This window comes from Dunckerocampus dactyliophorus, chromosome 16, assembly GCF_027744805.1.
Source record: "Dunckerocampus dactyliophorus isolate RoL2022-P2 chromosome 16, RoL_Ddac_1.1, whole genome shotgun sequence".
Lineage (NCBI taxonomy): Eukaryota > Metazoa > Chordata > Actinopteri > Syngnathiformes > Syngnathidae > Dunckerocampus > Dunckerocampus dactyliophorus.
In genome coordinates this window covers 5,001-29,950 of record NC_072834.1, presented here as the reverse complement: position 1 = coordinate 29,950, position 24,950 = coordinate 5,001, and the positions used below count along the sequence as shown (strand labels likewise).

General features: G+C 42.6%; 3 protein-coding genes across 8 annotated transcripts in view; 2 read left to right on the top strand and 1 right to left on the bottom strand.

Annotated features, from left to right (window-relative positions):
* The window catches only part of p2rx5 (purinergic receptor P2X, ligand-gated ion channel, 5), a 31,000-nt gene extending 23,944 nt beyond the window's left edge, over window positions 1–7,056 (top strand). For 3 of the 4 annotated variants that reach the window (XM_054754241.1, XM_054754239.1, XM_054754243.1), the window contains one exon: window positions 2,611–7,055. In XM_054754241.1, the coding sequence (XP_054610216.1) occupies window positions 2,611–2,881 (271 nt within the window). In that variant the 3' untranslated portion in view covers window positions 2,882–7,055. Of the gene's footprint in view, window positions 1–2,610 lie in introns of all 4 variants that reach the window. The other variant, XM_054754240.1, reaches the window with a different exon arrangement.
* On the bottom strand, window positions 3,761–9,372 carry emc6 (ER membrane protein complex subunit 6). 3 transcript variants are annotated; one of them, XM_054754255.1, is made up of 3 exons: window positions 9,255–9,372; window positions 9,102–9,187; window positions 3,761–7,467 (listed from the first exon to the last, which is right to left on the bottom strand). In XM_054754255.1, the coding sequence occupies exon 3, from the start codon at window positions 7,432–7,434 to the stop codon at window positions 7,102–7,104; it is 333 nt and encodes a 110-aa protein (XP_054610230.1). In that variant the 5' UTR covers window positions 7,435–7,467; window positions 9,102–9,187; window positions 9,255–9,372; the 3' UTR covers window positions 3,761–7,101. The 3 variants fall into 3 exon arrangements, with proteins under 3 accessions (XP_054610230.1, XP_054610229.1, XP_054610228.1); XM_054754254.1 differs by lacking the exons at window positions 9,102–9,187; window positions 9,255–9,372 and adding an exon at window positions 8,293–8,348; XM_054754253.1 differs by lacking the exons at window positions 9,102–9,187; window positions 9,255–9,372 and adding an exon at window positions 8,169–8,343 and having other exon boundaries at window positions 4,408–7,467.
* Window positions 8,951–24,732, top strand: shpk (sedoheptulokinase). The gene is made up of 7 exons (XM_054754244.1): window positions 8,951–9,380; window positions 9,462–9,603; window positions 11,826–12,000; window positions 12,079–12,231; window positions 12,338–12,513; window positions 12,763–12,963; window positions 15,131–24,732. Exons 1-7 carry the CDS (start codon window positions 9,243–9,245, stop codon window positions 15,556–15,558), a joined length of 1,413 nt encoding a protein of 470 aa, XP_054610219.1. The 5' UTR covers window positions 8,951–9,242; the 3' UTR covers window positions 15,559–24,732.
* The last annotated feature ends 218 nt before the right edge of the window (window positions 24,733–24,950 follow it).

Here is a 24,950-nt window from a genome sequence, read left to right as displayed (position 1 = left end):
ATTCATGCTTGGCCTCATTACAAAAAATGATAGCATAACAGGGGAAAATCACCAGAAAAAAGTTGACTTAAGTTATTTTACAAGAAAATTATTAAATTTGCATTTTTCCCCAAGATAAATATTGTAATATCTTTTCCTCCTATTTCACTCTTTTAAAGTGGTTGACTGAATACAGGGGTGTCTTCAATGTGGCCCGGTGGCCATTTTTGGGCTGCAGCTTGTTTTTGTATTGGCATATTGTAAAAATAAAATTAATTCATTGTGGTCAAACTTTTTGAGAAAAATAATGAATATGATTCATTGGAGAAAAACAAATATTACAAAATTTATATTATTTTCTTGTAAAATATTTTTTTCTGGTGAAGAAATTACATTACCCTACCGCCCCCCCAAAAAACTGTAACAATGGAAAAAAGAGCAAAAGGTAGAAAAGAGAAGCACAGATGTAAAAAACCAAACAAACAAAAACATTTTTTGACCCTGCTAAGCTAACTTCAGCTACAAGACCACATACAGTATATTGAGCCAGGGGTGAGTGAAGTAGCTCTACAAAGGGGTATTGGGCCAGCCACATTTTTTATCTTTCATCCATCCATGTTCTACTGCAATGGCTCCCAAACTTTTTACAGTGGAGTACACCTTCAGACATTGGACCTGAAGCCATGTACCCCCTAACCCTGCACACTTAAAAAAACACATCTTTTGATATTAATTAACTTCAAATATTGAACACAATTAATTGGTTAATTAATTTTTAAGTAATTCTGGGTCAAAATGTGTATTTTGCATGGTTATATTTTGATAAAGTTTCACATGAGCGCTGATAAATAGATAAGTAATCATCCTACATATCTTTTATTCCAGTCTGATGTTGCTACTCTTCCGTTTGAATGGCTTGAATTTGAGCATTGCTTTTTGGTCCACTGAGGATAGCAATGGTTTTAAGCTGCATAATAATTTCTTAAACTTATTAAATAATTTATTATTGAAATAACCCCAAACCCTAACCCTTAAACGTCATTAAATAATCATTAAACTTACTTATTTGTTCATATAATGCACACAGAGCAATGAACAACATCGTGTGCTGTCTCCTTCCTGCTTTCTGCTCAGTTCTCCATTGCACCGTGAGGCGTTCAGGTGCACTCATAATTTAGAGTGTTAGATGCTAATTGTTTTTAATTTTTCTTCACGTACCCCCTATTACAATTGGCGTACCCCTGGGGGTACGTGTACCCCACTTTGGGAACCTAGGTTCTACTGCTTTTATTTTTTGCAATTTGCTATATCTCTTCTTTGGCGCCCCCCAGTGGCGACGTGTTTCATACTTTTAAAATCGTTGACTTCGGGGTGTGCAGCTCGTTTTTTATTGGCATGTTCTAAAAATAAAAGAAATAAATTATTAATGAGATATATTATTAGATATTACACTAATTTGCTTTGTCACTCCTAACACAAAGCTGAGATGTCAGTGTTTTGATCAGATAGCTTACCACACATTTACCTACACCGGGTTGGTTTTAGCATCTTTAGTGCACAAAATGTATCACATTTTCTTAGTGCCGTGGTGTCCAAACTGGCCCGTGGAACATTCTTAAAATATGGTTTAACAAGCTAACTTAAAAAAAACAAAAAAAGCAAAAATTAAAAAATCAGCAGTCATTTTAAAAGAATAAATTAGAATTTTATGAGAATTACATCATAATATTATAACAAAAAAATAACGTGATATTAGTTGCGTTAAGTTTAAATATTAAAGAAAAAAGACATTTTTTGGTGGTAATGAGAATAAAAAAAAGTTTAAATTTTTTAAAAATTAGTTTGCAGAAAAATTAACAATGAAGTCAAAATATTATAGGAATAAAGTCGTAATAAAGTCCATCATGGACAACACCTCTCACCCGCTACATGACACTGTTGTTTCCCTGGGCAGCTCCTTCAGCAGCATACTGTTACACCCACGGTGTAAGAAGGAGAGGTTCTGCAGGTCTTTCATACCGACCGCTGTCAGGCTCTACAACACCTGCACCACCTGAACCATGTTGTAGTCACTATGCATCCTTTACACTGTACTCTTTACTTGTGTATCTTGCTTGCTTGCTGCTGTAACAAGTAAATTTCCCCGCTGTGGGATAAATAAAATACATACATACATACCTAACTACAAGAAGAAAATTTACAAGAAAGAAAGTTAAAATACTACTAACCCTAACCCTACTAAAAAAAACCAGCTGAAATTTGTAAATACAATCAAAATATTAAGAGGAAAAAGTCTTATGAGAGAAAAATTTTACAAGAAGAAATTTGAAACATTGATCAATATGCAAATTTAAAAAAACTGCAAAAATGTGGGAGAGCAAAGAACGTAGTTGATACTCGGCTTTTTCATCTATATCACAAGGCTGAGATGCAGTTTTTTCTTGAAATATACAGCATATAACTTCTTAGCAGAGCATTCGTGTTGCTTTACGAAACATCAAAAGTGGCATCCTTTCTCTCGCTAGAAAATAGTGTCTTAAATGTGGATTTAAAGATGAAGTTTTTCAGCTAATAGTTGCATCATAATGAGTGTCATTCACTCCTTCATCTCTGCTTCACTGAATGTAACAGGAAAGAACGGACCAAAGACAAGGCGGGGAAGCAGGGACATCGGGAGAAGAAGTCCAGGAAATCAGCAGCAGAGAAAGGGGCTGTGAACTCCATCAAAAAGCCTGACGATATTGAAGCCATAGTGGGATCTTCCAGCAACATGGAGAACAAATCCCCTGAGGACAAGCGGGGTCCCACCATTCCACGCAACACGGGCCAGCGCTACACGTCCATTCTCTCTCCCCAAGGTTCTGAACCAAAGCATCACATCACATTCTCTTCGCACAACTGACAAAGACAAGCGACCCACAGTGGTGGTCTCAGTCAGTTGGGTTACAAAAGTTGGAAATGTTCATTTGCCCTGACTGAAGACTGGTCAGGCCACACGAATGCACATGAGCCAGCACACTGATGCACTCATACACAGGAAGAAACGCTGCACCTGTTGACTTGCGATTCAAAATGTGGCACATCGTTATTAGCAATGATATACAAGTTAATCACACAGTCAGCATCACCATGAAAAAAATCAATAAGGTGTCCTAAAACATAGCACTTAATCATTATCTTGCCAAAGCACATGTCAAACACAAAAAAACACTCTCAGCTAGTTTTTGGCCATTGACCTTGACCTGAATGACCTGGATGAAGGTCACCTGTAACTATGTTGTCAATGTGACCTAATATGATGCATCAATAACCAATAACACGTACTTTTTTAGGATGGAAAACGCCACAAATCTGCCTCAAATAACTCAATATTCATCATATAACTACATCAGGTTAAGGACTTTTGACAGGTCAAATCTTCAAGGTTAAGGCAAGTTCATAACTGAAATTTTATGCATTTTTTTTTTATTGACCTGACTCATGAATGAGGCGCCGCCAGAAATTCTGGGGCCACATCTTTAGGACCCAACTGACCCATTAAAAGCGTATGCGTCGGTCAGCGTGTTTTTCAGTTAACATAAAAAATGTGTACAAAATTGTGTACATTTTCCGGTTACCGTACAATATGGCACTCGTCTTGTCGTGTTATTAATACACCGCATGAGTCCGACTGTGTTCTTAATGTATTTTTTTTTAAATCACAAAACGTCCACAAAACTCAAAAAGTTTATAACTAGTGACCTACTTTTGGTTTCCTTGGCAGTCACGGGACCTTGGAATTGTCCTGACTTTTCCCATTTATACGGCACCCCTGGCCAATAGCACCCATCATAAATACATTTAAAAATGTATAATTAATCCATGTGATCGGTATCAGCTGATTTTAGTCCTGGATGATCAGTATCGGAATCGGAGCATCCCTAATTAGCGCCCATTCTCCTTATGTCTCTGGCCAAAGTCCCAAGTAAATGTGCACGCAATGGCTGGTTTCAGTTATGTCGGCATCCGCTTATGTTGATGGCAGGGGTGTGTGTGCATAAACGGTTTCCACTGTAGTAGATAAATTTGCAACAAAGATCACAAGGAGAGAGCGTTTCCTATCGTCATTGCAGGGTTAATTAATTGGAATAACAACAAATAACATCTTCAATATGATTTCCAACATTTCTGATGGAAAAGTTGAGAGATTGACATGAATTTGACTGGTGTCCAGACTTTAGGGACACCCTGCACACATATGGCGTCGATGTCATCTCTAAAGTGAATACTGTACACATACTTAACGGACATATGAAGTGGCATGGTGCCGCCCTTCGGCAAGCTAGACGATCATCCTTCGGGTGATTTGACTATTTTACTCGGTTACACAGTTTTTACCATGCAGTCTGTTCAAATTACTGTTTGATATTTTGCAGGGGGGGTTTCAAATATTAAAACCAGACACAGGCAGGCTGAAGTAACTCAAAACTTGCTGTGGGCTGTAGCTGATAAACTACAAGTCAAAATGTTGTAGGAACCAGGCTTCTGTCAGTTATTGTGCATTATTTATTTAATTTGTGTTGAGTTTCATTATCACATGTTTAATGACATTTGTTGTGAAAGTATAGCAAGAACATAGAATTTATTTGACATTCAACATTTTTTTAAGCCTTGGTCACAACCAGACATAAGATTTTTTTTTTGGCCGTGCGATTTTTGGCATCCCGAAATCGCTGCGTTTTTTTTTTTGTTGTTGTTCGTGGAGAATGTAGTTGTGGTAACATTGAAAGAGTAAGATTGCGACACGCATGGAGGCACATAAGAAATATCTGAACGTGCATTGGCTGCACTAATTATGTATGTGAAGTGCAAGTGTGGCGCACGACACACATAGGAGTTGGCAAGTGCGACATAGGAAAAAATTAACATTTTGCCCAAACCTGACACCAGAAAAATGTACAAAAGACACGTTGGCCATATGGACGACGCATGAAGATGTACCAAATGCATACATTTGTCTTGCAACCTGATAAAAACATAAGCATCTGTTTGTTTGATATGACAAAGAAACTCTGTGGCCAGTCTACGGCTTGAAAATCAGTACGTCACACTTACGCCCTCTGTGCATTTCTTGTGTTTTTTTTTGCAAATACAATGGCCGTAAGAGCCCATACAAGCGGCTGTGACCTAGGTTTTAGGTAGATTTTGGTCACTGACTCTAACTGGCTATCAGTGTTTCTCCATCAGCTCTGGTTACTGGGGTATGATATAACCCTGTTTATTTCTCAAAAACATATCAAAAACTGCTGCTGCTTTTAACATGATGGTAATATTCCTACTGTTAGGAATGGAATATTTTCCACTCTGTTCTGGATGGGTACTGCAACATATATGTGCTTATCTACAATAGAGAGATAACACAAGACCTTTCACTTGGAACAAAGATACTCTGTTCTTTTTAATTAATCTCACACACACAATTTCACTATAACTCACCCTTTCTGTCTCCTGGCTGAGTCTCACAGCCCCTTAGCCAAGGATTGGTTGAAGCCAAATCAGATCAATACACCAACAGTTAACGGGAAGAGTACAGATCACTGGGACTGTCTCCACAGCAGGCATATGACGCTAAGGACCTTAGTTTCACTTTAGAGGCCATTTGGTAATGATGTGCAATACCACTGATTTCATTTCTGATCCGATACTGAGTAAAAATTAGACTGGTATCATCGATAGCAATCCAAAACCATCCATCCATCCATCCTCTATGCCTCTTATCCTCACTGGGCTTGCGGGCATACTGGAGCCTATCCCAGCTGACTTCAAGCGAAAAACACACACAACTTGAACAGGGAGAACATGCACACTCAACACAGAGATGCCCAATGGAGATTCAAACCCAGATCTTCCTGATCTTCTGACTATGTGGCCAACATGCTAACCACTAGGCCACCGTGCGGCTCTGATTCCAAACCGATACTTTAAATTCACTTAATGTGTCTGGTAAGTCTGAAAAAGTTCTGTATTTCATATCATAGCATAAAGAACACAATACATTTAATTCACTGATGATTCATATTTTAATAATAAATGTAACTACTTCTTTATGCATGTCTTTCTTTTAAACCCTGAAGTATATTGAGGTAGCGGGGTGATTTACAATATAGCCAAGCTAATATACAACAGAAAAAAACAAAATCATATAAAATATGTGAAAATGGTATTTTAAACAACAAAAAAAAGGAAAATAAATCCATTAAAATAATTAAGAACTATATGAAAACTTTATTCACAATTCACACATGACCCTAACCCTAACCATTATTTCAACAAACGTTTCAAACATTACATCAAATGAAGTCTCAAACGCATCGATATTTTTTATTGGGAATCAATTTTAGAGCATGAAGAGCTGGTATCAGAGGTATCGATATTTCAGCATTGATGCACGCATCACTTCTAACACTTGGACCTCACTAAACCTTGGCTGGGGGTGCTGACGGTTTTACTCAGCGCTGGCATTGCAATTGTTTGTATCTACTCCTTTTGATATTAAATTGTAAACCTTACTTGAGATTCTTAGCATTATTTCACAGCTATTAGAACAAAAGATGCAGGGTGGACTTCACTCATTAAAAGGACAGGTCCCAATGCTATTCAGTAGATTGAATATACCGTACCTTGATTAACTCAACACTGCTATGGACTATTTATTGTGTGCTACAGCCCTACTGTGACTATTTGTATGCGTCTTTTTATTTGAATTGTCTTTGTTGGAAATGATTGTGTATCTTCTTTGTGATGGTAAGTAAAGCGGAAAGATAGATATGATGTATGCAAACAAGTTTTACAGAGGTATTTATTCCAATTAGTAATCGCATTTCTTCGCATTTAACATGAGTATTGTACATAATGTGCTCCAGTCTGTTGAATAATCCATGGGCATGGTCATAAATGAAAAGAGGCCTGGAGTTATGTATGAAATCAAAGCCACATTGTGTAGTAGTATGTGTGGGAGGACAACTGGAATTATGAACACACTCCCTCTTATACATCAGCAGGTCATAATGGAATAAAATGACAACTATTTGGCTCATCTACAGATCAAATAAAGTTGAATGAGTTAAGTTGTGTTAGATGGCTTTAGTACACGTGCACCATTCCATAAAGAAAAGTCCAGAACAGGACGTAGGTGAAAAGGCCTCCAACCAAGCCGCCGGTGAAGAGCAGCCGCCTGGATTTAAAGCATTTGTTCCATCGCCGCCCAGCCTTGAGGATGAGCAGCAAAGACAGGAGGAAGGAGGACAGCAAATAAAAAATGAAGCCATACAGTCCCGTCAAACCCAGGATACCGGCCGTAGCTCCGGACAGCGCTGACACGGACGTGCGGCAATAGTCCAGCACGGCGGCGTTGCTCCTCATGGCCACTTCACTGATGAACTGTGGTCCCTCTCGCTTGGCTACAACAGCTGCCATCTTGGCTCAGGGGTTGCCGGTCACAGGAAAATGCTGCGGAGATTGCAAGGTGGTGACAACCCAAACTGGAAGAGGCAGCTGAATTATCTATTATAAAATACAGTCTCTAACTATATTAGGGCTGTCAATAGATCAAAACATTTAATTGTGATTAATTGCATTTTGTCCATAGTTAACTCAATTAATTGCAATTAATCACACATAGAAATACATTTTAAAAATATGTAGGCATGTAAATCTCTTTGTGACAAACGATTTAGATACGCGGAGTAAGATTTGATTAAAAAACTATATATTTTAAAAACAGAACAAATCGATAGTGTACAAACGATACGATACAATTCAACGGTTACATTTGCTGATGTAAACATTGAGCTGACATTATAAAATAAAGAAGGCGGCAATTGTATTAGTGTCATTCTTACAGTATTTTCAAATGTGTAAAACAGTACATCAAATCCCCAAACATGCTGTAGCATAAAAGGAAACACATATCTGCACTGTTGGCTTTGTTAGCTTGGTCACATAATGAGCATGGCGGCTCAAAATACTAAATATATTTATGTGGCCGACAACACATTAAAAGAATTCAAGGGTTTTATGATAAATTATCACCATTGTTGTATGACTACTTGTATCTCATTCGAACATACATTTAATGCATCGCTAGTGTCACCATGCTAACACTGTTTACGGTGAAGGGCTGCTATTGCTAAGCGACGTGAGATTCCTACCGGAGGTAAAGGAAGGGGCTTCTGTGCTCCTCTGACAGCGAAATTACAAACTCATCTTCTGTAAAAGCTACGCTGCCGACTTGAAAAGGGATGATTGTTAGCTTTAATGGCGAGGAAAACCCACATTTATTTTAGTGCTGATGACACTCCTGGACAGCTATCGGCCATGCTATTCGCAAGGAATTGTGGGTAATAGCAGCAGAGTGAAAAAAATGAGGATGTTGATGCTGCATTCAATTAACAGCGAAAAGTAGGATATTTCGCTTATTCACATATTTAAATGTTAGGATAGATATTTTTAAGGAAGTAATAAAAATAATATATGTCGACTGCCAGATGTGCGTATAAAAATGATCATCTTTTGTATAATATTGCCCTGACGAAACTGTATTGTTGTTACCGTCGTATTTTACCTGAATGCAGCAGGAGGAAACGGAAAGTATGCCAAGTGGAGCGTTGCGGTGTTGCCTGGTCAAATAATTATATTTAACGTACAATCGACTTCGCGATCACGAACGGTTATTATTCACCTAACCCTAACCCCTATCACGCAACAAGTCTACAAGTAGGAGGCATATTTTTGTAGTTATGATATATAATAAATATAGTAAGAAAACAATAAAGTATCGAATAGTTCCAGAGGGTAGCAGTAAGTGTAATGTAGCAGTTATGTAATAGAATCCAGAATATTTTTAAATATTTCTTTAATAGCTATTGCAAACTAGGCTACTGTAACAATAGGAATTGTTATTGTTGTTTGTGTTTTACACGGACGTCTTGAGGTGATGGACCGGCGTTCAGAGTTCACTGATGTGGCTGTATTTGTGCACGGTGATAAATATAAAGACCCAGTCAGCAACGGTAATGCTCGATCGTCCAGTTTGTTGAGTCAGGAGACAGACCAAACTGTCTCAGCTACGTACTTATACTTACTATTTACGCCGGCCAATTGGAAGTACGTCAAAGTGCAGTGCGCCGTCAGTACCCGGATGTTTTACTCAACACGCTGGCCAGGTAGTCTATTAAACCAAAGAAGAAGCGTTCGTAAACAGACGTGTCCTTCCTATAGCAGTCATGTCTTCTTACATTCTGGGTTTGGATCTGGGCACCACCTCGATCAAAGCGGTCTTATTAGAAAGGAAGTCCAGGACTGTTGTTGCAAGTCAGAGTTTACCATCTGCTTCTGATTTAGCCGATAGTCGCGGACTAAAAGTAAGAGCACCACTTCCCTAAAAAATATGTCACGTCACCACCTGCTTCTTGTCTGGTAAAACTAGTGTCCTCCATGCACAGGCAAAGGAACAGGACACGGTCCGGATTATTGACACGCTGAACCGGTGCATCGGGCTGCTACCAAGAGACAAACTGCAGCATGTGGACAGGATTGGGGTATCAGGACAGATGCACGGTGTTTTATTTTGGAAAGCTGAGAGTGGTAAGAACAACTGTTTATGAATTATTGCTATAGGACTCCATTACAGTATGTTTTTTATTGTGGTGAAAGAAAAGCACTGCGATACATTTGTACACCAATTTGCAAATGAAATGAGTTTCACAATGGAAATGAATGTTACTACGCATACACCGGGTGCCTTTTGTTTTTTCATATTTAAGTCATACACGTCAAGACTGGTGAAACTGCATCATTTTGTGATTAACTGTGCATTTATTTTTATTGTGTAAAGGGATTATTTTTGTGGGTGATTTAAGTCATCTCTCAATGCTGAAACTATAAAGCAGATTAAACTATGCATGCTTTCACCTGGTATGTTTATATGGTAAGAAAACATTACTGTAAAACAATATTCCCTTCTTGTCCTTGCAGTTAATTGTACTTTGACACGAACAACAGTTATACTCTTGACCAGCAGTGTCCAAACAGCGGCCAAAGGGCCATTTGTGGATTGTCTGTTTTTTTTATGTGGACAAGTTGTTATACTCTTGACCAGGGGTGTCCAAACAGCGGCCCAGGGGTCATTTGTGGACTGTCTGTTTTTTATTTATTTATTGGCGCACGGAACATTCTAAAAATATAATTTAACAAAAAAACGAAATAAATAAATAAATAAATAAAAATCTGCAGTCATTTTGGTTTTGGTTTTGGTTTGATTTGGTTTGGTTTAGTTTATTTGAACATGAAGGTTACAATGGAATACATCTCATGAATCATCCTTTCACAGTTCCACATGTCCAAAAGGAGTAGGAAGAAGCAAAGCTTATTTAATCCTACACCTCACCCATTCCACATGTTGTACGGCACATATTATTCACTTCCTGCATCCCATATCATGACATGTAATTTCATTGTAACCTTCATGTTCAAATAAACTAAACCAAACCAAACCAAACCAAACCAAAATGAGAGATTGCAGATTTTTTTATTTTGTTTTTTTTTTTGTTTTTTTGTTAAATTATATTTTACAAGAATAAAATCAAAACATAACTAACATAGAAGAACATAGTTACATACATACAACATAGTTACAGGAAAAATAAGTTTTCTAGCATAGTGTTGAAATATTAAAGAAAAATTATGTTATTTTTTTAAAAGTCGTAATATGAGAAACAAAACAAAATTGTCATTTTTGGAAAATTAGGTTGGGGGAAAAAGTTATAATATGGGAATAAAGTCACAAACATATGAGAGGAAAATTTTCCAAGAAGAAAGGTGAAATATTTAAAAAATGTAAAAAACGACAGCAAAAGTGGCGATAAAAAAAAGCAAGGAGTGATACTAATAATAGCCTTTTTCACCTGTGTCACAAAGCTGTGATGCAGTTTTCAATTTTTCTATGTGGCCCTTGATGGAAGAAGTTTGGACACCCCTTGTCTAGACATTTATTTAATTTGACTATTTTTATAATTATTTTTATTTGACATTTGCACTGCAGTGTTTTTTGAGCCATTGCTTGCATCCATACGCTGTTTTGAAATAAATATGGTGTAGTAGAAGGTCTAAAACAGAACATAAGTGGCTACATCTCGTTGGTGGGGGCAACAAAAAAGTGAGCAATAAACATGAAAAGCAAAATAAATGTTTAGAAATTAGGGGTGTTACGAGACACTCAATTCATGAGACGAGACGATACACAAGATTGGGTGTACGAGACGAGATTTTAACTTTTAAGAAAAGTACAATAAAAAGATATAAAAAAAATATATGACAATATATTGCCATCTACTAGTAGAATTTCTACTACGTTACACTCTTCTGCACTCTGTGTGTATGCTACTGGCCCCGCCTCCACCCACCGAGAAAAAGAGGCTGTATGACTGATGAAAGGGCTCACTCTGAGTCCCCTTAGATGGGGCGGCTCAAAGCAGCACCCGCTGCTTGTTGAGAAGAGCGGTACCTTCTTTCATGTTAGTCTCCAAAAGTGTTCAATAAAACCAGAAAAAGTTGCCAGATTTGTCGCTAGTTGCTTTTTTGAAAATTCAAGAGTGGTCAGAATACTTGCCAAATATAAGTTCATCTCATCCCTCCTGCAACGTCTTTTTAATCTCTGTCAGACCAAGTGTGTTAAGAAGCAAAGTTACAGTGCCATCAACTGTACGGAGTTGTAGCAATAAGTTACATTCACAGACAGTCCCGTTATAATTTTGTGGGCCACCACAATGTGTGGGAAACACCAAGTATAAATGTTGTGTTGCTTGCAGGTTGCGATTGGTCCAGCGGCAACTTCTTTACAGCCAATGACACCAGCCAGCTGATCACCTGGCAAGATGGCCGCTGCAGCAACAACTTCCTGTCTTCCCTCCCGAAACCTGACTCGCATCTCAGCATAGCCACAGGATTTGGCTGTGCAACAATGTTTTGGTACATGAAACACAGGTGACCAGAACACAAACATCAGTGTTGTTTCTGCTTTCTTCTTTATTATAAATGTCTTTCTCCTGTACTCCTCTGCAGGCCTGAGTTCTTGAAGGACTTCACAGCAGCCGGAACGATCCATGACTATGTCGTATCCATGCTGTGTGGCTTGGACAGATGTCTGATGACGCCTCAGAATGCAGCCAGCTGGGGTTTCTACAACACATCTACCTGCCTGTGGAATGTGGATATGTATGTAACTGTGCAAAGTATTATTAATGCATTTAGTACTAAATGCATGCTGTTGGTATGAGAGTGTTACACCTAACAGTTGTCTCTGTGTCTATGGATGTTCTAGTCTGAATGCCACCGGATTCCCTTTGCACCTTCTACCTCAGTGTGTCCCCTCCGGTGGGCTGGCGGGCCACACATGCTCCGACTGGCATGGTATCCCTGCTGGTACGCCAGTAGGGGCCGCGCTTGGAGACTTCCAGTGCGCTGTCTACTCCTGCCTGAGTGCACAGACAGATGCAGGTGAACCAGGAAGCTATCTCTGTCAGGCTCTTATGGCTGGTTAGGTGTCTCACGTAATGACGCCATATTTGGCCATAACGCTGTAGGAAGGAAGAATAGCGACAAAGGGTTAGGGTTAGAGTCAGGTTAACCATGGGCCGCAAATGGCCTCTGGGCCACACTTTGAACACCCTTGTGCTAACACTTCAATCAGATGTAACTTTTGGTTTAACCCCTCACACTCCTGCATGTTTCTCTCTAACCTGCCAGTTCTTAACATAAGCACCTCAGCCCAGCTGACGTTCGCCATGCCAGCTGACTTCAAACCTCCTGACTCGCCTCAGCTGGACTCCTCCACCACCTTCTTCCCGTACTTTGGCTCCTCGTACTTGGCAGTGGCCGCATCACTCAACGGCGGCAACGTGCTGGCCACTTTTGTGGACACGCTCGCTGGGTGGATGAAAGAGTTTGGTATGTGCTTTTATTGATGGTGTTGGCTGCATGTGCAAACAAAAGTGGGGCCAGTAAGGTGTAGACTTGCCAAATTCCAGGTTTTCCCCAAGTTGAAAGCTCTCAGTAGGAATGAACAAGAATATGCATCAATTTATTGTAATTATATTATGTTAGGTTTGTCTATGAAGGGAACATTTAGTAAATGTTGTCTACTGTACACTTCACCTATTGACGTTTAAATGTATTTATCGTAATCTGGTTGGTTGTACTGTACATCGTGTCAAAAATGGAGGTTGTCCAGTGGGATGCGTTGTGGGCTTGTGTGTCTTTGTATTTTTTTTGTTAACTCATTCAATACCAAAGATGTATTTATGCGTTTTTACTGTTTAATCTCGAATGCCCTATCCCAACTAGTGATGGAAATTTCGGCCGTTTTTAGAGAGCTAGTTCTTTTGGCTCGGCTCCTTAAATTGAGCTTGCTCTTTCGGCTCCTCAGATTTTTATGTTGTCTTAAATTAATTTATTACCAAATTATATGTATTGTGTAAAATGAATTACTAATGTAAAAAAATACGAGATTAAATGTTTACTTAAATTGATTTATTTAAACATCAATGAACAGCTACAAAACTATATTATAATAATGTTATATTATTAAATACAACAGCAAAGACCCATCTCAATAGACAACATAGGTCAAAATAGGTCACATCTCTTCATGCTAATTTCTCACGAACGAATCGGCTCTAAGAGCACCACAGCGTGTTTAACCCCAACCCTCCCCCTGCTCAGTGTGGACATAGAGGCGCCGTCACACATCTTGACAAATGACATTGGCCTACTAAAGTAGTCGTCTCCCAATTGTCTCCAAACGACGCAAACCGGCTCCTGTCATTCTTTTCAAAAAGCCGGCTGATTCGTTCGTGACCGACACATCACAGAGCACTTTCACTTTCAAGACATAAAAACGGCCACAAGGTGTCAGAAGTGCATTTGAAGAGCTCGGCAGAGATAATGTGGACGGAAAAATCACACAGGACAACACGGAGGAAGTGAGAGAGCGTGGAGGAAGTGAGAGAGCGTGGAGAAGTGTAGTGTGCAGGAGGTTACTCATTGTAGGGAAATTTTAACGCATATACAAACGCAGACACGCGTGCACACACATAGTTCAGTTCTAAATCTGAAAATTGTTATAACGAGCCTTTTTGTGTTGTTTATGTTGCTTTAGTTGTTTAGTTATTTGAGTTGTCACAAGCCAAAAATCCATCCATCCACCCATCTTCTACCGCTTATCCGAGATCGGGTCGCGGGGGCAGCAGCCTAAGCATGGAGGCCCAGATTTTCCTCTCCCCGGCCACTTCGCCCAGCTCCTCGCGGCGGATCCCGAGGCATTCCCAAGCCAGTAGGGAAACATAGTCTCTTCTAGGTGTCCTGGGTCTTCCACGAGGCCTTCTACCGGTCGGACTTGCCCTGAACAGCTCCCCAGGGAGACGTCCCGGAGGCATCCTGGCCAGATGCCCAAGCCACCTCATCTGGCTCCTCTCAATGCGGAGGAGTAGCGGTTCTACTCCGAGTCTCTCCCGGATGACAGTGCTTCTCACCTTATCTCTAAGGGAGAGCCCAGACACCCTACGAAGAAAACTAATATTGGCCCCTTGTGCCCGTGATCTTGTCCTTCCTGTCACTACCCAAAGCTGATGACCATAGGTGAGGGTAGGAACGTAGATCGACCGGTAAATGGAGAGCTTTGCCTTTCGGCTTAGCTTTCTCATCACCACAACAGACCGATGTAGAGTCCGCATCACTGCAGACGCCGCACCAATTTGCTTGTCGATCTCGCATTCCATCCTTCCCTCACTCATGAACAAGACCCCAAGGTACCTGGACTCCTCCACTTGGGGCAGGATCTCATCCCTGACCCGGAGATGGCATTCCCACAAGCAAAAAATATTTGTGTCAAAGTGAAAGTTATGCTTGAAATGTATCTTTTCACAAAAACTTGTTTTTCTCCCTTTTTTAGTCAGAAACTTATATTTTCCTGAAACGTACGGTATCTAGATCTGTCAAATTGTCTAAAATGGCCGCTACTGAAGGGGTTGCCTTTTGAAAAATAGCTGGGATTGAATGTGTTAGTGTACCTTTTCAGGTCAAGCAATGTACTAAAAGTCATGATGTAATTTGACAGGTGTGGATGTGAGTGATCAGTCATTATACGAGAAGATGATTCAGTGCGCTCTGAAGCAAGAAAGCAGCGAACTCCGAGTGATTCCAACCATCATGGGAGAGAGACACGACCCTTTCTGTCTGGGTCAGGTGACCAACATCTCTGCCTCCAACCTCTCTTTGGGTCACGTGACCAGGGCACTGTGCCGCGGCATCATAGATAACCTCACCTCCATGATGCCTGCGCAGCGTCTGAGGCAGGCGGGGGTGAGCAGGATAGTGGGTAGCGGGAGCGCCCTGGCGCGGAACGAGGTGCTGAGACAGGAAGTGGAGAGAGCGTACACGCAGTCGGTGATATACGGACAAAATGCAGACTCTGCTGTTGGCGTGGCGTTGGTCGTCTGTGACCAACTCAGATCCGCTGAGGATGCTTGTTGTGTGGTTAAATGACTTGTTTTTTTCCCTTGTCACACTAGATCACTTAAACCAGGAGGGTCCAAACTTTTTCCAGTGAGGGCCAAATAGTGAAAAATGAAAGGATGCAAGGGACACTTTGATATTTTGTAAAGATATGCTACGAAGTTATATCAGTAATATAAGGATATATTTCAAGCAAAAAACTGCATGGTCGGGAAAACTGCAACTCAGTGTTGTGGAATAGGTTAAAAAGAATTTATTAGAACAAACTTTAGTCTTTGGTCTTTTTTTTTAAAGACCTAACCCACTTTTGCAAATTTTTTTCCCCAGATATTTCAATTTTTTTCTCAAATAATCCTTGTAAATTTTCTTTTCGTAATAGGACTTTATTCGCATAATATTTTTAGTTTATTCCCATAATATTTAATTTTTTCCCCAACCTAATTTTACAAAAATTGCAGCTCTATGCTATTAAAATGACATTAAATTTCCTCGTAATACTATGAATTTATTCTAATAAAAATGCAACGTTTTTTTTGGTTAGAAGACAACTTTTTAGGGTTAAGATTTGGGGTTAGGGTTAGGGCTAATTTCACTTAGGGTTACCACTGATTAGGGTTCATTTCACCTAGGGTTACGACTGGTTAAGGTTAGGACTTAAATTAGGGGTAGGGCTCATTCCAGTTAGGGTTACAACTGGCTAGGGTTAATTCCACTTAGGGTTAAGGTTAGGGTTTAAAATCAGGGTAAGGCTAAATTCAAAAATTTCACAGTTGTGGTTCGAATTACTGCTCCAATTGGCTTTCAACTTCACTGACATTATTTACAAAGAACAGTAGGGCAGGAGCTTCCCCGGAGGCGGCATTGGCAGGTTAGGCTTTTGAACAAAAGTCCCCACCACCACCACCACCACCACCGGGGAAGTGGCATAAGCACGGGCCTACCTCCAGTTCATACCCCCACCCCATCATGAATCCAAACATTGTTCTAGTGCTCCAATAATTAGGCTTGAGTGCTCTTCGTGCATATGGTATCATTCTATTCCTCGTTCGTTCTGTCTCTTCGCTGTCGTCAGCGGAAATTATTTCGCTTCTGTGGCCCTCTTGGCTGCAAGGTGCATTCATTTGGCTTCCGCAGCTCTCTGGCTACGTGTGTGTGGCTCTATTCCTGACGTTTTGACTTATTTTAGTCTTCTTCAGGCGGCCCAAACACACATCCCCCAGACAGAAAATATCATGGCACCACCTTATACTACTTGTTGCACGTCTTGTGCTTAATATATTGCCACCGCCTTACTTGCATCTGATCCCACAACAACAAAGAGCTTCCTGCAGAGTAACACTGTCCATACTTTCGTCTGGTCCTTTTCCATCTCAGATCAATCCTGGCTTAGTAACCTTTTCTAACAGGTAAGTATTTTTCCTTTTAATTTCTGACATATGTGTTTATTTCCCTTTCCATTTTCCTAATTTTCTAACAGGTGAGTATATTTTTCCTTTTTTGTTTTTCTCCTTTGCCTTTTGTAACAGGTGAGTAGTTTTCTCTTGCCCTGACCAAATCCAAATGACTGCCCTGTAACTTTTGGTCTCTGTTTCTAATGTTGCTCACTCGCTCCCTCTAGTGGGGCTCCAATTGACTTGCTCGTCCTCAAGACAAAATGTTCTCTCCCTATCAGGTCTAGAGTCCCTTGAGAGAGTTACGACATGACGAGTCGAAAAAATACGGTCACGTGACTCGTGGAGCCATCTTGTGGCCAAATTCGCGTTTGCGTTCGCCTTTATACAACAGTTTTTAGCTGTATTGTTGTTTATTCGTCAAAAATGCCGGGTTGTTGTGCATTTGGATGCACAAACAGACACGACAAGGGTTTGGGCTGGAAGCCGAACTACTCTTCAAAGCTGTAAGAGGTAGATCCCATGTTTTGTATTTGGTGTTGTGAATTTCTGTTTAATGTGAATCATCCTTGCGTAAATCACCTCTGGTTGCAAATAAAGTAATCCATGATCTCGAGCAAACTTAACATGGCAACGCTTTGTCCGACAAACAAACACATCTTCATGTCAATGTCCTCATTTACCCTAAGTTTCATTTAAAATGCTTCAAAGCTGTAGAAGGAATTCGCAATGTTAGATGTGAAGTGCAATAATGATTTTTTTTTAAAATAAAAATTGTGTTATACTGTTTATAATCTGGCCCAATTTTAGATTTATTTTGATCTGTATGGTCGGGGAACCTCATTTCGTGCACTTAATCTAAACTGCAGTTATTTTATGGATATTCCATTTAATACCTTAATATTCTTTATACCACTTTTTACATGCATTGTCGTACTGTGCATGCTTGAATTGGCCCCAACATGGCGGCGTAATCGCAGTTGTCGTAACACTGCCATCCAGGTCTGCTATCCACCTTCATCCAAATCCCACCGTGCCATCCCAGTCCCAAATATCCCCCCACCCTTCACCACACGCAATTATTTCTAACTTTCTGGCCTTTTAATTCGTCCAATTTGGCCTTTATTTCTTTAAGGGTAGGGTTATTGTCATTCCTAAACTACATATTTTTCCCAAATTTTTTTAATATTCCCTCTTTTCAACCCCACCCTTCTGGCCCGGATCAATGCCCATATTGTTAATCTTTAAACTCCCCATGTAATAACCTGTATTAAGCCTTGAAAAGGTTTTTAATTATTTTCTTTTTTCTCTCTTATACCCGTCCACCTTGTGGTTAGGGTTGAGGTTGGGGTTAGGGTTAGGATGGGTTAGGGTTCTGTACCGGATTAGGGCTCTAGAAAGCGCGTGCGTGTGACCGCGTGCGCGGGTCAGCGCGTGTTAGGGTTAGGGTTGTCATGTTGTGGCTTACGCCAACGAAAAAGATTGGAACCCGTGATGCAGAATGACACAGCGCTAGTAAAAATCTATTTATTAACAAAGCAAAAATACAACAAACAGAAATGACTACTAGAAAGTACAACGAAGGAACGCAGGGCATGAGCCAAAACAACAAAGAACAAAAAACACTGCTAGGCAGGAAAAAAGGTACTCACAGAACAAAAAGAGCTGCAGGAAAAAGGTGCAGAGCAGGTAGAGGCAGTACAAATAACAATGGCAGAAAATACGCGAGCAAGGGGACCAGTTGGGAGCCAAGGGACGAGGAACAGGAAGCAGGGTTGGCAAGGGAATAACTGGCAATTGGGTAGTGACTGAGCAGAGGTATATATGGAGCGTAGCAGATTGATCGCAGGTGTTCCTAATCACTCATCAGAGCAGCCATGACACTGCAGGGACAAAAACAGAGGCGGCAGCAGAGTGCAACACACAGAACATGACAGTACCCCCCCCCCCTCACAAGTCGCCCCTTGGCGGCATACCTGGTTTGTCGGGATGGAGAGAGTGGAAGTCGCTGATGAGTGTTGGGTCCAGGATACAGGAGCGGGAGACCCATGAGCGCTCCTCTGGTCCGTACCCCTCCCAGTCGACCAGGTACTGTACACCCCTACCCCTCTTCCTCGAGTCTAAAATGGCCCTTACCGTATACGCTGGGAGGCCATCGATCATCCGCGGAGGAGGCGGAGGCTCAGCAGGAGGACACAGTGGACTGGAGGATACTGGTTTAAGACGGGATACATGGAAAACGGGATGAATCTTGAGTGATGAAGGTAACTTGAGTCTGATGGCAGCTGGACTGATGATGGATTCAATCGTGTATGGTCCCACGAATCTGGGTGCCAGTTTCCTATTGGTGTTGGCTAAGGGTAAGTCCTTGGAGGATAGCCATACTTCTTGGCCGGGTTGATAGTTCGGGGCCGGGGTCCTGTGACGATCTGCCAACCTGCGGTTGCGAGTTGAAGTGCGGGCTAAGGCTGCTCTGGTCTCACGCCAAATCCGGCGGGCCCGGCGGATGTACTGATGGACAGAGGGGACAGCTACTTCTCTTTCTTGAGCTGGAAACAAGGGTGGTTGGAATCCCAGGGCAGCTTTAAAGGGTGTCATGCCTGTGGCTGTGCAGACGAGTGAATTGTGGGCATACTCGACCCAGGGGAGGTGGGTGGACCATGAAGATGGATTCCGATGGCAGACGCACCTGAGAGCGGCCTCCAAGTCCTGGTTGGCCCGCTCAGTCTGGCCGTTGGTCTGGGGATGGTATCCTGAGGATAAGCTCACCGAAGCTCCCAATGTCTTGCAGAACGCCTTCCATGCTTTAGACGCAAATTGAGGCCCCCGGTCCGACACAAGGTTCATAGGGATGCCGTGAAGACGAAATACATGTTTGACCAGCAGGCGGGCTGTTTCCATAGAGGACGGCAACCTGGAAAGTGCAATAAAGTGTGCCATCTTCGAGAATCTGTCGACAATATTCAATATGACTGTGTGTCCTCGGGATGCCGGTAGGCCTGTGATGAAGTCCAGTGCAATGTGGGACCAAGGGCGGGAAGGAACTGGGAGAGGTTGGAGCAGTCCTGCCGGCGACTGGTGAGAAGACTTGCTTCTGGCGCAGACTGAGCAGGCGGCCACGAAAGCTTTGACGTCTGAAAACATGGAGGGCCACCAAAATCTTTGTGCCAGGATAAATCTGGTGCGTCCCACTCCTGGATGGCAAGCCAACTTCGAATTATGTCCCCATTGTAAAACCTCTGACCTGAGACTGTCGGGCACGAACAACTTATCCTCCGGGCAAGTGTCAGGAATGGTAGTCCCGGAGTTGGCCTCCGAAACTCTTCTCTCCACCTCCCACTGGAGAGCCCCCAACACCCGGGCCACAGGCACGATGGTGTCCGGAGTCTTGTCTGCTTCCGCCGGGCCATAGATCCTGGAGAGCGCGTCAGGTTTGACGTTGCGGGACCCCGGCCTGTAGGTGATAGTGAAGTCAAACCTGGTTAGGAAAAGCGACCAGCGAGCTTGGCGAGAATTCAGTCTGTGTGCTGATCTGATGTAGGCTAGATTCTTGTGGTCAGTGAAAACGGTGAATGGTTTGGCTGCACCCTCCAGCCAATGCCTCCATTCCCTCAGCGCAAGAACGATGGCCAGCAGCTCTCTATTCCCCACGTCGTAGTTTCCCTCTGCTTTGGTAAGGCGACGCGAGAAGAATGCACACGGGTGGAGCCTCTGGTCGGCCGGGGATCTCTGGGAAAGGACCGCTCCCACTCCTGTATCCGAGGCGTCAACCTCAACGAAAAATTGAGCAGAGGGGTCAGGATGAGACAGTATAGGGGCTGAAGTGAACAGCTGCTTAAGCCTACAAAATGCACTTTCGGCCTCAGTGGACCATACAAATGGTTTATTAACTGATGTTAGCCTTGTCAGAGGTTCGGCAATAGCACTGAAATTCCGGATAAACCTCCTATAGAAGTTGGCGAACCCCAAGAACCTCTGCAAAGGCTTCCTTGCTGTAGGAGATGGCCAATCGACCACCGCCTGAATCTTGGCGGGGTCGGCTCGAAGCTTGCCGCTCTCCACAATATAACCCAAAAAAGACACCGACTCTGCGTGGAATTCACATTTCTCGACTTTGACGTAAAGTCTGTTTTCCAACAATCGAAGTAGGATTTGACGGACTTGTCGTATGTGTTCCTGTAAATTATGAGAAAAAATCAAGATATCATCGAGGTACACAAAGCAGTTCTTATTGATGAGGTCGCTAAGAACATCATTAATGAGGTTTTGAAAGACAGCTGGAGCGTTGGTTAATCCGAAGGGCATAACAAGGTATTCGAAATGGCCCAAAGGCGTATTGAATGCTGTCTTCCACTCGTCTCCCTCCCGAATCCGTACCAGGTGATACGCACATCTAAGATCGAGTTTGGTGAAAAACTTAGCGTTGTGCAGAGTGGAAAAGGCCGAATCCATCAATGGGAGCGGGTAACTGTTACGAACGGTGATGTCATTGAGTCCCCGATAGTCAATACAGGGACGGAGAGATTTATCCTTCTTCTCAACAAAAAAGAATCCCGCCCCCAGTGGTGACGTGGATGGCCGGATAAGACCTGCTGCGAGAGATGAAGAAATGTATTCCTTAAGAGACGCGAACTCGGGACCGGAAATGTTGTATAAACGAGAACTGGGAAGAGTGGCGTTAGGTAGGAGATTAATAGCACAATCGTAGGGTCTGTGTGGAGGAAGAGCCTGGGCTAGGTCTTTGCTAAAAACTGGTTTGAGATCGTGGTAGCAGGGGGGTACTTTAGTCAAATCGATCTCTTCCAACTTTTTAGTCATGACGGGAGTTTTGATCATGGCGGCACGTAGGCAGTTACTATGACAAAAGCTACTCCAATTAGCTATGCGGTTGTTATTCCAGTCGATAGAGGGGTTATGAAGTTTGAGCCACGTGAGGCGAAGAACTACGGGAGCGGCTTGTGAGGGAATAATAAAGAATCTGATCTTCTCTACATGATTACCCGATAATTGCAACGAAATGGACTCAGTCTGGTGAGTGACGGTGGCGAGTTGAAGCCCCTCAAGCGAGTGCACTTTCTTAGGAACAGGTAGCTCAATGCATTTAATGTCCAATTCCTTAGCTAGATTAGTGTCGATAAAGCTATCATCAGCCCCAGAGTCCACCAAAGCCATTATATTGTGTCTACCCCCCTTAACAGAGATTATACCCTCAATTTGAAGTCTTTGTGTGTCATACTGACAGTCCGTGTGCGTCCTTTCATACTCACACTCAGTGAGAGGCTTGCCTTCTTCAGCCCTGACAGAAGTCTTGGTCTTCACAGGTAGCTCCTCGCCGTCCGAGCAGGGTGTGGGGCGGCGGGTTGGACGCACTGGGCACCTGGCTATATGGTGATTAGGTTCCCCGCAGTAGAGGCAGAGGTGGAGGCGACGACGGCGAGCCCTCTCAGCGGATGTGAGGCGTCGTCCTCCCAGCTGCATAGGCACCTCTCCATTGTCGGAGCTGGCGTGACTCGGCGAAAAATCCCATCTGCGCTTGCCGGGATCCTGTAGTGGCGTATAGGTCCTGCTGCGCGAGGTGCGTGAATCTCCGGCTGGTTTGTCTCCTTCGAGCAACTCCCGGTCACGCTCCCTCAAACGATTGTCCAGGCGTATAGTGAGATCGATGAGTTCGTCCAAAGTTTTAGGAGTCTCACGTACCGCTAGCTCATCCTTGAGTCGCGGTTGCAAAGCCTTGCGAAAAATTCCGCGCAATGCGGCATCATCATACCCGCTCTCGGTGGCCAAAACCCGGAAGCTTACTGAAAAAGCGGCCACGGAACGTCCCTTTTGCCTCATGTCGAGCAAGCGATCCCCTGCTTCACTTCCTCTAACAGGGTGGTCAAAAACCTTCCGCATTTCAGACAAAAAATAGGGGTACGACAAACGCGCGGCGGGTTTAGCATTGCTGATAGCCACAGCCCAGGCGGCAGCTTCGTCGGTCAATAGGCTCATAATAAACGCTACCCTGGCAGAGTCAGTAGCGTATGTGGACGGCTGTTGATCAAAAACCAGCGAGCATTGGTGAAGAAACTGGTTGCACGACACGGACTCACCCGAAAAACGAGGAGGGTGGGGTATGCTTGGTTCACGTGTCGTGGGGGTTATAGCGTCGGTTGCAATGTTGCTTACCGGTGGAACGACCGGAACAGCAGGTGGAGAAGAGCTAAGCGGTCCCACAGCGAGTGCTTGTTCCAAACGCTGGTCGATCGATCCGACACTAGTAGCGAGCGCCGCGATGGCGTCCATCATCTCGCGTAAGGACTTCTCGTGATTACCCACCAGCTGTCCTTGATGAGACAGGGCGGAGCGCAGGTGTTCTAATTCTGCGGGTTCCATATTTGGCCAGTTATTCTGTCACGTTGTGGCTTACGCCAACGAAAAAGATTGGAACCCGTGATGCAGAATGACACAGCGCTAGTAAAAATCTATTTATTAACAAAGCAAAAATACAACAAACAGAAATGACTACTAGAAAGTACAACGAAGGAACGCAGGGCATGAGCCAAAACAACAAAGAACAAAAAACACTGCTAGGCAGGAAAAAAGGTACTCACAGAACAAAAAGAGCTGCAGGAAAAAGGTGCAGAGCAGGTAGAGGCAGTACAAATAACAATGGCAGAAAATACGCGAGCAAGGGGACCAGTTGGGAGCCAAGGGATGAGGAACAGGAAGCAGGGTTGGCAAGGGAATAACTGGCAATTGGGTAGTGACTGAGCAGAGGTATATATGGAGCGTAGCAGATTGATCGCAGGTGTTCCTAATCACTCATCAGAGCAGCCATGACACTGCAGGGACAAAAACAGAGGCGGCAGCAGAGTGCAACACACAGAACATGACAAGGGTTCTAGAATGTACGGGTTAGGGTTCTAGAATGCGCGTGTTAGGGTCAGGGTTCTGTACCGGATTTGGGTTCTAGAATGCGTGTGACCGCGTGGGTTAGGAGTTAGGGGTTAGGGTTAGGGTTAGGAGTTTGAGCTAGAGCTCCTCCCCCTCTAACTGAGGTGGAGGAGGAAAATGCACTGGCCTTCCCCTGGGCCCGAGCCCCTGAGCCAGGAACCACGCGGGTCCCTGTATTGGCAATCGCCTGTGGGCGTACATTTGTGGTCTGATGGCCATGAGAGCACCCCCTCCCGTAACGCACAACTGTCCATTCCCCATCCATGGGGTCCATAATATTTTTTTTAAAGAATGTATATATATATATATATATATATATATATATATATATATATATATTTTTTTTTTAACTTTTTGTATTTTTTTTTTATTTTTTTACAAAACTCAAAAAGTAGCAGAGCTCCTTCTCCTTCAACAGCCAACTCAATAATGAGCCAGCCCCAGCTGTGCTCTTTGATCTCACTCAAGTGTTGCTCTTTGAACACACTCAAGTGTTGCTCTGTCACCAAATCAAACTAAAGTGAGAGTAACCACACTTAAACTGTTTTTATTGTGTGTATCCCTTTTCCTCATAACTTTTATTATCTATTGTGTGTACTGTGCTCATGTTTTTTTGTCTTTATATCTTTCTTTATATCTTCTTTTAACTAAGTGTTTTTTTAATCCAAATGTATCGTCCTTCCTAAACAACATTTTCACCAAACTTTTTTAATATTACCTCTTTTCAACCCCACCCTTCTGGCCCCTATCAATTCCCATATTTGTAATCTTAAAACTCCCCATGTAATAACATGTAATAACCTTTATTAATCCTTGAAAACGTTTTTTATTATTGTTTTATTCTTTTCTCTCGTATGCCTGTCCACCTTGGGGTTGGGTTAGGGGTTAGGGCTAGGGCTAGGGTTAGGGTTAGGGCTCGGGTTAGGGTTAGGGTTAGGAGGAAGGGTTAGGGTTAGGTTTCTGTACCGGATTAGGGTTCTAGAATGCGCGTGCGCGCGTTGGAGGCGGAGTTAGGGTTAGGGTTAGGTTTCTGTACCGGATTAGGGTTCTAGAATGCGCGTGAGCGTGGGTTAAGGTTAGGTTCTAGGGTTAGGG